This window comes from Pempheris klunzingeri, chromosome 11 (genome assembly GCF_042242105.1).
Source record: "Pempheris klunzingeri isolate RE-2024b chromosome 11, fPemKlu1.hap1, whole genome shotgun sequence".
NCBI classification, from domain to species: Eukaryota; Metazoa; Chordata; class Actinopteri; order Acropomatiformes; family Pempheridae; genus Pempheris; species Pempheris klunzingeri.
The window spans coordinates 11,247,435-11,260,579 of NC_092022.1; the positions used below are offsets into that span (position 1 = coordinate 11,247,435).

Consider the following 13,145-nt stretch of genomic DNA (forward strand, 5'->3'; position numbering starts at 1 on the left):
AATATAATGCAATATCATTTGTTTTAGTTTTTCTTGTATGTTATAAATTATACCCGTGCACACAAAATCAAATGTGTTGCACAGGATAAACAGTATATTTTATACTATGTATACAGTTATTAGTACTTGTCAATGGGCAGCGAGTTGAAGTAAATATTCCTGCATCTCACACAATGCTTGTGTGGCATTTTTTGTACTTTTAACACATTTTTCTATCATCAGGACTTCATGAGAAACTCTGTAAATGTGTCTGCGCATGTGTGTGCTTGTGTAAACATGCGTGCATCTGGGTGTTTCCAAACCTTGTTCTATACACAAAGAAGGAGTTTATGATTATTGCTGAAAAGTTCAACTTTATAGCCATTTAAAAAAAAAGAAAAGAACAGATGGTGTTGATTTGCCCCACATGCCAGATGAACGGTCTCTGGAGGAGGAGTATTGTGGAAGCTTGGTTGACCTTTCTTTTCTGCTCCTCCCGCAGAGCTGCTACTGTGGATGGTACAAACCTAAAGACCAAGTAGCTGCAGGATGAAAACATGGCTGCACCCCTTCTTGCACCGCCAGGACCTGATAGCTTCAAGAAGTTTACTGCTGAATCTTTGGCGGGCCTTGAGCAGCGCATCAATGAGGAGAAGAAGAAGAAGCCACCCAAGCAGGACAGCAGCTACCGCGACGATGATGACGAGAACAAGCCCAAGCCCAACAGCGACCTGGAGGCTGGGAAGAGCCTGCCCTACATCTATGGGGACATCCCTAAAGGAATGGTGGCGGTACCACTGGAGGACCTGGACCCATACTACGTGAATTCTCAGAAAGTGAGTTTACACACACACACACACACACACACACACACACACACACACACAATTATGTCATCAATTCACATTTTCTTGAGTTGTCTAAACTAAGGGATGTTTCTGACGAGGGCTGGGTATCGAACTTCAATACTTTTTGATACCATCCAAAATGTGCGATTGTGAGTGTGAAAAATCAAAGTCAAAGTCTGGGTCACTCGTTCCTTGATCAGATAGGTAAATTAAATATCCTCTGTTCACTGAAACAGAAATAAATGTCAATATTTCCCAAAGTATTGGGTATATATCAGGAAACTGGCACTGGTATCACTAAATTTCAAACGATACCCAGCCCTGTTTACGAATGGTATTTGTCCCTTTACCTCAGGCGTCCAATCTCAGAAATGACAGTTGTATACTGTACAAAACAGCTTTGATATTTCTTCTATGTTGCTATTATTGTTGTGGCATTTGTCAGAATATGATTACATTGCATCACATCACAACCCAGCTCATGTACCTTTTGTAATTTGCTTTCAATGCTTTAATTTAGATTTTTAAAAAGTCGGTTGAGGTGGCTTTTGAGATTTGGAAATTTCTTTACCGTTAATCAGCCTTATTTGCTTCAAACAAACAGATTGTTGTGTTCTTGACAGGTAACGAGCACCTTTTTTTTTAGAGCATTTTAAGCTCAAGATGATTGTGATTTAAATCTGGCAGCAAATCTTCATTTTATTGGGTTATTTCTGCTTTTGAAATAGTAGTGAATTGTTGTCCTGGTGATTCTTTTCCCCTAATTCATCTGATCAGATCTGATATATGCCACTTTTGATGTTTGGGTAGATAGACGTCTGTTCTGATAAATCGGTTGAGGCCAAACATGCATATTAATGGTTCACATAATGGTCAGAAGAAGAGTAGGCTCATGATGTCGAGGTGAGTCATACATTGTGGCTGGATTTTATGCAGACAAAGCAGCGACGTTGCGTGATTTGTGACCGCTGGCTTTCAGGTGTGCTGTGCTTACACTTATTTTAATTTCATGATTAGGTCGTACAATGTAATTATGTTTTCCTCCTCGAAGACCTTTGGTGAGTGTGAAAGTCGAGCTCTCGAGCTGTGGAGTGGGCCGTCGCCGTATCTCCGATGTGCTCACAGGGCTTTGGGGAAAAGGTCAGAAGCAGCAACTGTTGAAAGACTGTTGTTCCACTTGACAGACTTTCCTAATTGTTCAAAAATTAATCTGTGGCAGGAGAGAAAAGCAGCACCAGCAGCAGGCTGGGAGGACCGGTTGTCTTAGAGGAGACACGTGTCTCTCTGGGGTTTTTGTCATTCTGAAGCTCGGCGTGAGGACTGCCGGGTGACCTTGAAAGTCTCTGAATATCCCCATCATGTGCACCTGTCAACCAAAACCGTTAAAGGAGACAGTATATATATTTCAGATGGCTGTGTCTTGCTCTTGTTGGACCAATCAGCCTTTCAATAAAGATAAGGCCGTCACTCCCACATATTGATAGAGGATGAGAAACTCAGAAAAGTTAAACTTCCTTGAAATCTGCAGCCATTTTGGAAAATCTGAGACATCTGTGCACTTCAGTGCTCCTGTATTCTGAAGGTGTTTTACAGAGTGAACCTGTTTGTTACTTTAAAACGAAGCAAGAATACTTTAAAATGGCTGTCTTTACTCAAGCATTAATCGAGATGCAATGTGTACTGAGGTCAGTTTGATGCTGGCGTGTTCATAAATGGGACTGAGCAGCGAGGCCAAAATCTCCTGCCATGGCAACTTCATTTGTTCTCTATTTTTAACAAAGACTTATGTAACAAAATTGTCATTTTTGTTCAAAATGGTCTCCTCCAATCACATATTCTTTTAAAAACTGCTGCACTTGTGCACAAGTGTTGTATAACCCAGGATATATACCATAAAATATAGCAAGTCCACCTGAATAAATAAGATTGTGGTAATCTGTTCAGCCGTCATCAATAGCTGAACAGATTTGTTTAGCTGTTTAGGTGCACAGTATCTGTCTGTCTTCATCTGTCTCTGTCTCATACCTCCCTGTCTTTACACTGTGGACGCTGACTGTTATGTAACGCACCAGTCCAGTGCTCAAGGAGGAGAAACGAATCAGATGGCACGTGGCAAACATGTACAGCGATGTGTGGGACTGTTGATAAATTCACTCACTAACACACGGCCCGCTTGATGTCCATGCATGTCCATGCATTGCAAGTCGTGCGTCTTTGTGCTTCTTGTATTCTGCTTCCCGTCTCTGCGGCTGCCTCCACCAACTGTCCTATCAACGCTCGGCTTTAGGCAAATCTAATTATGGCCCTCGATCTAGTCTCGTTCTAATGCCAAAGGGAGCCGGTGCTGCTTTGGTTCTGGCAGCTCGAGCAGCTGTGACGTCAGATCAGGTGGTGACCTTGATGGAAGAACGTTGCTCTGTATGTCTTTGTCACTGAGAGGCGGCAGGGTGGTTCTGGATACATTCCTCACAGGGAGGAGGGGGTGGCTGTGGACAGATGACCGTAAAGGAGAGCTGTTCATCTTCTTCATCACAAATCTTTAGTTGTGGCTCTTTTAGATTCTGTCATAGCTGAGACGGAGGGCTGGCGGGCTGGCTGGGCGATGACGCAGCATCCAGTCCGCCCCGCTTAGCTGGCGTCCGGAGCGGGGCTGTGCCATGCTGAGCCGAGCCAGGACACGTCAAGCTTGGCGTCAATCTACAAGGCCGGTGAAACAGATCATTTTCAAGGAGAGGCGAAAGAGAGATAGAGAGAGGGAGGGCGGGAGAGAGGAAGTGAGGACAGGGATGAAATGGACGACGTGTGCAGGGATGCATGAGCACACTCTTTCTGCTTCTCGCTGCAGCCCGGCTCACTGAAATGTGCTTTGCAGGGGAAGACCTGAAGGTGCAAGAAATGAGCTGTTTTTCACAGAAATACTATAGAGCTTCTCAAGAGTACTTTTTATTAAAGTAAAATGACCAAGGAATGATAAATACTTCCCCCCAACACAGAAAAGGCAACATTTGCTCCTCATCTGTTCTCCTCTGTATAGATTAAAGTTGAACATTCACAGTGATATTACCTCAAAAGTCACACGCGGCTCGTGACGTCTTGCGATGTAAGTTGCATTTAACCCCAAAGAACATGACATAAAAATCAAGACATGCCAGCATGTCGTCAGATCGTTTGCACATTCACAGAAAATCACGTTTTCTCCCAAAATGATGAAAGCTTTCCCTCAGGAAGGCAAATGTAATTTGTGCATAGAAAATGGCAGTAACAGGGAAAAGGCATGACAAGGAATACATGAGCAGGTTAGCACCAAGCATGGCAGCTGAGCCCTACGCCATTGCTGTGTTGTGGGTGTGCATGTGTGAATGTGAGGCTCTCCGTGAGGCTAAAGGACCCATAAATCGCAGTCCATATACCATTGACCATAAGGGCTGAAAGAAGGCAGCTCCTTGAATGGCTGCTGTGGCCCCCGTGGATGCAGATGCTGCAGCCCTGCCTGATGGCTAGAGCTTCTGTGTCGAAGCCGCTCTCCCCCTTTCTCTCTCTCTCTCTCTCTCTCTCTGCCTCTGCCTCCTGCCCATCCCCCCCCTCCACTCCTCTTCTCCGTCTTCTGCCCAGCTCCCGCGCTCTGGCTCCCTCCGCCCTGCTTCTCCACAGCCTGCTGCTGCTACAGTTGCTGCCTGCCTGCCTGCTTCACTCTCTTTCCATCTCTCCCGTTCTCTGCTCGGCTCTGGATTATGAAATTTTCAGTAGCTTTGCAGCAGTTTAGTCATGCGTTACAAAAAAAAAAAGACTACATATATAGCAGTCATGTGTGTGCGTGGATGACAACCTTTGCTGCTCATTTTTGAGCTCTGTGCACGCTGGTCTGTGTGCACATGTTGGCTCGTGTGTGTTTGTGCGTTAGTTCATGTGTCGGTTATGCAAACGCACACAACACATCTGTGTGATGGTTGTATTTAACAGAAACATCATGCTACTGGTAACTGGGATGTTTTCACATGTGTCACTACAAGCGCTGACTGGGGATGTTTATAGTGTATATGAGAGTATTAACACACAGGGGAGACGCTGCTGCTCTGACCCATAATAGTAGCCAGAGAGTAAGATTAATCTAATCATGTTTAACTGTGCCGGCTCGTTCTGAGTTGTCTGTATATCTCAGTCAAATTAATATCAGCGGGTCATGTGACAGAACTGTGTCTCGTCCTCTGGGCTGAAAGGATCTTTGTTTCGGTTCCTTGTGCCTCCCCGAGATGTTTATGTTTCTTGTTAACACATTTTACACATGCACCTCATTTGCGTGAGAGGTGCACAGATCACATGCAGTCATGTGACACCACTATGAAGTCTCTTACTGTAAGTTTCACCTCCTGTTCCTCCTCCTCCTCTCTGCCTCCTCGTCCTTTTCCTCCCTTCTGACTCTACTGTCTCCAGCCTTCAGCACTGAGCCAGTGGCTCTGCAGGGCTTAATGTAGTGAGGGTTGCCTTGTTAAAAGCACAGTGGCCCATATCACTTGTGCAAATGCAGAGTCTCATTAAAGTTTCATGCAAAATTGCCATGTTTTATTTAAACAATTATGAGGTTATCCACAGAAAGAGGCTTGTCTGCCCCTCCCGGTTTTGCTCGTTTCCTCTTCTTGAAACCACCAAAGCCGTGATGTGCAGGATGGCACTGAGTGACTGGGACAACATACCAACATTAGAAACATCCTGGCAGCCATTTTCACTCTGTTCAAATGTGTTTCTGTTCATTTTATGTGACAGAAAATCCATAACGTATTGCTTTATGAGCAAATGCATATATTTCTACATATGTACAGTAGTACATGATTTATGCATTATGAGATACATTTATGCAGAGAGCATGATCTTACATGAAATAGGATGAAATATTAGTTGTTTATATAAAATTAGGTTGCTTTTGGTAAAAATTATTTAATGATCTGTACTGTTATGCATTTGCAGTAATTTTATCTGACTGTTAATTGATCCGTACTCTCTCTCTCTCTCTCTCTCTCTTTTCTCTTCTCTCCACAGACATTTATAGTGCTAAATAGAGGGAAGACAATCTTCCGTTTTAGTGCCACACCTGCCTTGTACTTCATAAGTCCTTTTAATTTGGTTAGGCGAATAGCTATTAAAATTTTGATACATTCATATCCTTTGAAATGGTGTCTTAACAGCAAAGACAAAAGGGTTTCCTGCTCATGTGTATTATTCATGATGATATGTTCTGTCTTTCTGCTCTTACTGCTATTAATGCTTCCTGTGACTGTTAAAACAGGAGAGATACAGACATGGAAGAGCTTACAGGAAGCCATGCAGTAGCCATTTTATTATTGAAAGGGAAGGTTAGCACAAATGATGAGTCATCCTTAACAGGAAACCTGGCTAGATCTCCTATATAAGGCTGTTGTGGTTTAACACTGCCATCCATCTCAGTACCCGGACAGATGATCTGCTGTCAATCGAAGACTCAAGAGGTGGAAGGAAATCAGTTTTAGAAAACAACCTGCTGCTGATCAAAGCAATATGTCCATTTAGTGGGTCAAATCTGCCTATTGATTCACCACATGGTGAAAATTACATTGAAACTGATCCCTGATTGATTCAGGAATCCATTCAGCACTGGCTACAATTACATATTTGACCAACTACTGGCAAACCCAAAAGAGGTTACAATACACAGACCCCTGATGTCGGGCTCAATATGCAGAATTTAAGAAAAAATTATCAAAATGAAGGCAGCAGAACCACTTTTATCATTTATCATTTTTATTTTTTTCCCATGCATTCTACATCTTTGTTAAAACATGGCACCTACATTACTCACAATGCAGCCTAAAAGGTGACGGCTTGGTTAGAGGTTCGGTTGTCTCGTGGTAGCAGCAGCTAATGTAGCCTCTTACTTTTAGTGTTAAGCAGAGTTGAGGAGCAGGCTACAGAGATCTGGTGAGCTCATGTCAACTCCACACCCCCAGATTTTTTTCAATTTTATTTTCAAACTTGTAGTCTTCAGCTCCAACCATTTTTCAGATTTCACACAGCTCCCTCTGGAGCCTCCACCCACACCTCCCACGCTGGCTTGTTAGATTAAGAGGAGGATGAGGAAGAATTTAATAAATTAAAGCTTAACCACAATCTTTGGAAATGCCATTTTTTTTCCAAACACACACGTCCTACTATGATGTCGCTCTGCAAGTAACTCACGAGTATAAATAAGTGAGTTTTATATGATGGGCAGGATTAGCTGTTTGTCCCAAGTCATATTTGACTGGATACATTTGCTTATACAGTATACACCCCCACGTGCAGGATGAGCCGCTAACAATATTTTTACAAAGTGTATTCTAACAGGTTTTTTTTTTTTACATACATTTGAACAAAACAATTAACACAACATTAAAACCTGGAAATATTCTCTATAGTGTCATCAAATACTTTAAATTCATAGTTCATGAATAGCATAGAATTTAGTTGCAGTAAAACACCAAAAGAAGATTTGACTTAAAGTGATTTTGAATTCTTGAGTAAATCACATATTAATTTGATGTGCTGCATGGTTGTAAACAACACACTTATCTTTATTTTTAAATATAACTTTATTTCAGCTGACATCGTCTCAGTGCAACTATCAAAGCATAGGCTACATTAATCAATACAAAATATCTCCCAAAGCAAACAGTTATACAGCTACAGCATATTTGCTTTCTTTGATAAATGTAACTTTTGTCAGCAGCAACGTTCAGCATTAGCGGTAACAAAGCCTAATGTAAAGCCCTTTTTGTTCTGCACAACATCGATTATTGTTTTGTCCTCACATTTACCAAACTTCCTCCCATTCGCAGCCACAAATCACGGCTGTTACGGACCTTGTTGTCCGCATTTCCTGAAACCCTTGAAGCTTTAAAACATACTATTGTTTTGTTAATGCCGTTCTATTTCCACTAAATATATACCATTTAAATATTTCATGGGTAAAATAATGGCTTTTGTGGTAGTGAGCACACATAGCCACCCTCTGTTAAGTGCTGTGAGTAGGTTTTATGACATTAACCCGTTACATGTTGAGGGCTGTTAAGGCTGACTGGACCACAGAAAGCACATTACTGTATATCATTCTGTTGCTGCACTTTTCATTACCGTGTTTTATATTTTCAGTGAAAGTCTGATGAGGTTTATAATGTTTGTGATGTTTGAATCTATAATCCATATTTTCCTTAACTGGCCTCTCACTCTTTTCAGCATGATCATTATGTGTACTATTTTGACCAACTGTATATTCATGACCTTTAGCGATCCTCCCGAGTGGTCAAAACAAGTAGAGTAAGTACACATTTAATATATTCACTCTGTAGGATAAATGCATGCTAACCGCTAGCCACAGCTTGTGCCTCCATATTACCATCACATTGAAGCATGGCGCTAAGTATCTGATTTTTCTGAAAGATGAATAACTGGTTTAATCCTCAAAGACTCCTCTAACCATATACAGTAGATGAAGTAAATATATTGACCACAGCACAATAAAGAAGGTTTTGGACTGTATTTCCTAATGCAGTAAGCTGGAAATGACATATTTCCTTTTTTTTTGTATAACACAAGCTAAATTAGCACAATACTTTCTATGAAAATACAAACTACTGAGATGACAACAGATGGTTAAAGGAGTCCTGCTAGCCATGCTAGCAGCTTAGCAACATGGTGCAGACGTTCATGGCTCCCAGAGGTGGATCTCGCACCAACATGAAGTCTGGTGCAGACGTGTATTTTTCCCTTCACACAATGAATTTATAACAGCTTTAGTGATCCCTCAACTTTCTTACTCAAGCTCCTCCATCAAGTCAAAATTTGTATTTGTCCAGTACAGACAAATTGTTGAACAAAGGACAAACAAAACTAATGGCGGTCCCATCAGCCTCACCTGTACTTTATGTTTAGTGCTAATTAGCAAATGTTAGCATGCTAACACGCTAAACTAAGATGGTGCCAATGGTAAACATACCTGCTGAACATTAGCATGTTAGCATTGTCATTGTGAACGTGTTAGCATGCTGACGCTAGCGTGCTGGGAAGTACATCCCAGCAGAGCTGCTAGCATGGCTGTAGACCCTTTAAAACAGGGGTGCCAACACTTTTTCGGCTTGCAAGCTACTTTTAAAATGACCAGGTCAAAATGATTTACCTACATTAAAAATGCTAAACATATTTATTGATATAGTATACTTTATATATACAATATATGTTGGCGTACATTGCATAACTGCAACTAATGTAACCCTTGGTATTACACATAAAAATGAACAGCAGTAATGCACACAATATATTATAATATTGCACACACTTGACAAGAGTAATTGGAACATTCAATACATTCATGGTCACTACCTTCCTCAGATGACTTGCACAGAATCCCAGAATATCCCTTCTTTAGTAGATATAAATTGGAAGGCTGAGTCTGGAGTTTTGCAGTAGCTAGCGTGTTTGACCGCGCATGTCCCTGCCCGGGAAGTCGCAAACGCATTTTTTTTAATGTCACACAATCTGCCCGCACTGCCTTCGCGATTGACCGGATGATCGACGTACTGGGCACCCCTGTTTTAAAAGATCTCTGTGTGTTTTTAAGAAAATGGGATGCTAGTCACAGTCAGCTGTGTGACTCAAATGTATTAGTGATAAGTGAGAGGCACAAACTGGGGCTAGCTTACAGCTAACCCTATAGAGATCTGCTTAGTTTAAACAATCTGTGTAACAATTTGCCTGACTGTACTGTATACCAAATCTATCCTGTGTCCTACACTCAACTTTCTCATTTCCTGTGTGTTTCAGCAGCTAATAATGAGGGTGCAGACATTTAGATATGAGTGAGCTTTGATCCTGCCTGGTGGACTGATTCTGTCAACGCTCTTTTCTTTCAGGTACACATTCACGGGAATTTATACATTTGAGTCTCTTGTAAAAATCTGCGCACGAGGATTCTGTATAGACGGGTTTACATTCCTTAGAGATCCATGGAACTGGCTGGATTTCATGGTCATTTCGATGGCGTAAGTATTTCTCTTGTGGATGACAAAACAAAATCAGATATTGTGCGAATATTGCCATTGATTTGTTAAAGAGGGTGGGTAAAGAAAGTAAGCTTTTGGTGCTATAGATGATCGTTCATCTTTATGTCTTTCTTACTTCTTTCTTTCTGTCCGTCTGATGACCCATCTTCTGTGTTTCTCCCATTGATCTGAGACTTCTCTGGGCTTTCTCTTTGGGAGTTAAAGGTTTCCATCCGACACTCTGCGGCCTTCCTGACAACGCCCACACCTTAGTCCCATTCATCCGATTTATCCTCCTCTTGTCATCTAACTCTCTTTCATTCCCCCTTTTTTCTCTCAATCTGCTGGAGTCTGCAACATTGCAGTTTAAGGCCCAGTATCGGCCCCCGTCGACTCTATGCCACCCAGTCATTTTTACTACAGATTTACCCGCCTGTGTATCAGCAAATATGTACCCAGCACCATGCAAAATACATCTTCATTGTTTGTAGAGCTGTCACATAGCCTGTCTGTGTGTGAATTTACCTTTTCACCTCATATCTCCATGTAAATAATGAGCTGTTGTAACTGTGGTTTGATCCTGCAGGTATATAACAGAGTTTGTAAACCTAGGCAATGTCTCAGCTCTGCGCACGTTCAGGGTGTTGAGGGCATTGAAAACTATTTCTGTAATTCCAGGTAAGACAGGATGGGGCGGGGGACGGTGGGGCGGGGTCGGTGTTAGGTGTGTGTGTCTTTCTTTCCTTTTTACCTTCCACCCTTCTCCTCAGTGGACAGGCTCTGTGAGTGGCGTCGTTTCCTCCTGGTTCGGTGGTGTTGTGCTCTTGGCGTGTGTGGTTTTTGTCATCGTGTTTGTTCTGTGTGTGATCCTTCCCCTATTTCAGATATATAACAGAGTTTGTGGACCTGGGCAATGTATCTGCGCTGAGAACATTCAGAGTTCTCCGAGCATTGAAAACTATCTCTGTCATTCCAGGTGAGACTCAGTTTAAACACTAAGGCTGATCCTCTCACCCTTTCTTTTCTACTCACTATTATTATGATTAAGATTATGATTTAAGCAATAACAAAAGAATTGGAGACAACCATTTTTTTATTTATTTTTCCTCCAAAATTATCAAAAATGGTACTAATACATTTTTGATAGGCTTTGCAGTCTCCTCTAGGGCCCTCCAAAGTGTCTGCACTCTCTTCTGCCCCAGTAGCGCTCTCATTATGAGGCTCGTTTCCAAGGCAGCTGTGTTGCTCTTCAGAAATAGCTCTAACCCACTCCTTTCTCACCAGCTTTTGGAATAAGAAAATGCCCTTTTCTGTAGCAAAGAAAATTGTTGATAGAATATTCTAATTTTTTAAGAAAAATCAGGGTATTATACATGGTATATATAAATATATATATCAGCTAAGTATAGCTCATAGCTTCTCAAATTTGCTAGAAATCCTTCTAGTGCAAGTGAAATTAAGAGATCAGTCATTCTGTTGCACACTTATAACTAGTGATTGAATTGGAAAGAGAGAATTCCATGTTTGTGGGATCAAAAATAAAACCTGTATATGTCGATGGTCATATGAGAAATGGCATAGCTCTTAGAGAGATCCCACAGAACACATCTATTATTTATGTATGAAGACTGCCAAGCCTAGTTTGTGAACATATCTCTTATGCTGCATGATGCTTTTCAGTCACTTGCTTTTACAATATTAGCCTACCAAGAGCTTGGCTGACAAATGGCATTGAAAGTTTGATTTGCCCTCTTTTGTTTTTTAGTTTGATTATTGATTTTTTTTCTCTCTTTTTTTACGACCTACTTGAATGATATACCACACTGAAAAAGAAACTGTGTGTTCACGCTGTAGAGGTTGGAGGACGCAGATGTGATGGTTGAATGACCTCTTGACCTTTTTGAGTAACACTGACTGCACATCTATCTATCTATTGATAGAGGATGTAGAACAGATGTCGTGCTTGCTCAAAAGAACCACCATGGATGGCTTTTTAAAACGGCACACTTATTTTGAACGGTGAAAAAGGAATCTAAAACTATGGATTTGGCTTTTTTGGGAAATATGCTCATTCGCCTTCTGGCAGAGAGTTAGATAAGGAAAATTATGCCACGCTCAATAAATATGAAGCCACTGTGAGCAGGACTGAGACTATAGACTGTGAATGGGGGGAAACAGCTTGCCAGGCTCTGCGTCTAAAAACACCTCTAAAGTTCATTTATCAACATATTCTCCTCCTTTAAAATGGTGAACTGATGTCTTTACACTTGTGTTTTAAACATATAAGATAGCGGTGTTAGTTGATAATCTTTAGAGGTGCAGGTAACCTGATTTTGTTATCTTTGGACAGGGCCAGGCTAGCTGTTCCCCCTGTTTTCAGTCTTTGTGCTAAGCTAACCTAATGGTTACCAGCTATAACATCATATTTAAGGGACAGACATGAAAGTAGAAAAGATTTTTCATCTAATTTGCTGCCAGAGAGTGATTTAGCATAATTCCCAAATCATTGACCCATTCAATAATTCTGTAACACTGGAGTGGAGAAAATGTAGCTTTTATAGTGTAGTTTTAGTCCAGCTAACAATATTTCATGTGCAGTGGAGGGCATGAATTCAGAAGATCTAAACAAGTTATGGGGTGTTGTAAGATAATACCCTACTACAGTTGATATTTTAACTATTTTAATTTGATTTGCTCTATGTGACCTTGTCATGTACGTCTATATAAGAAAAGTAGTTTTGATTTAAATAAGAATGGCTTTTTTTGTTCTTAATTGGCTCTGCCAAGCTAACGGAGATTTTACTAAGCCTAAATGTAGACTATATTTTACAAGAAGATACAGTATGTACAGCTGGTAAAGCCCACTGTACCTGTAGAGACCAAACAGAAAAGGGGTCCGGGTCATCCTGCTTCCATGTTTGAGTTCCCCGTGGACTCATGCGAACGCTGCCAGAGGATGGCTGTCTGGAAGGTAAACCGATTCTGTCTTTGGTGAAGGTGTGGATGAGACAGACTGCAGGGTCACGGTATGGGGAGTCTGTGCTTTCCTAATGACACCTTATACAAGACAGTTCAAGAAAGTGCCCACACTGGCACTGGCACTGAATTGCTCCTGTTCAGCCTTGGAGTTTAAATGACCTGCATGTGGTTTCCAGCCCCCCTGCCTGTGCCTCTGTCCTACTTATGGCCCCTCGTTGTGCTGCTGTGCTCTATACCTTATGGATTTCCTCTCACTTTTCTACAGTCTTCCCCCTCTTTTCCACTTTGTCGATCA

General features: G+C 41.5%; 1 protein-coding gene across 1 annotated transcript in view; it reads left to right on the forward strand.

Moving 5' to 3' along the window:
- Positions 1 to 536: 536 nt before the first annotated feature.
- scn8aa (sodium channel, voltage gated, type VIII, alpha subunit a) overlaps positions 537 to 13,145 on the forward strand; it is a 37,404-nt gene continuing 24,795 nt past the window's right edge. Inside the window, exons 1-5 of the mRNA XM_070839219.1 lie at positions 537 to 815; positions 5,862 to 5,980; positions 8,061 to 8,150; positions 9,743 to 9,871; positions 10,458 to 10,549. Of these exons, the coding sequence (XP_070695320.1) occupies positions 537 to 815; positions 5,862 to 5,980; positions 8,061 to 8,150; positions 9,743 to 9,871; positions 10,458 to 10,549 (709 nt within the window). The remainder of the gene's footprint in view (positions 816 to 5,861; positions 5,981 to 8,060; positions 8,151 to 9,742; positions 9,872 to 10,457; positions 10,550 to 13,145) is intronic.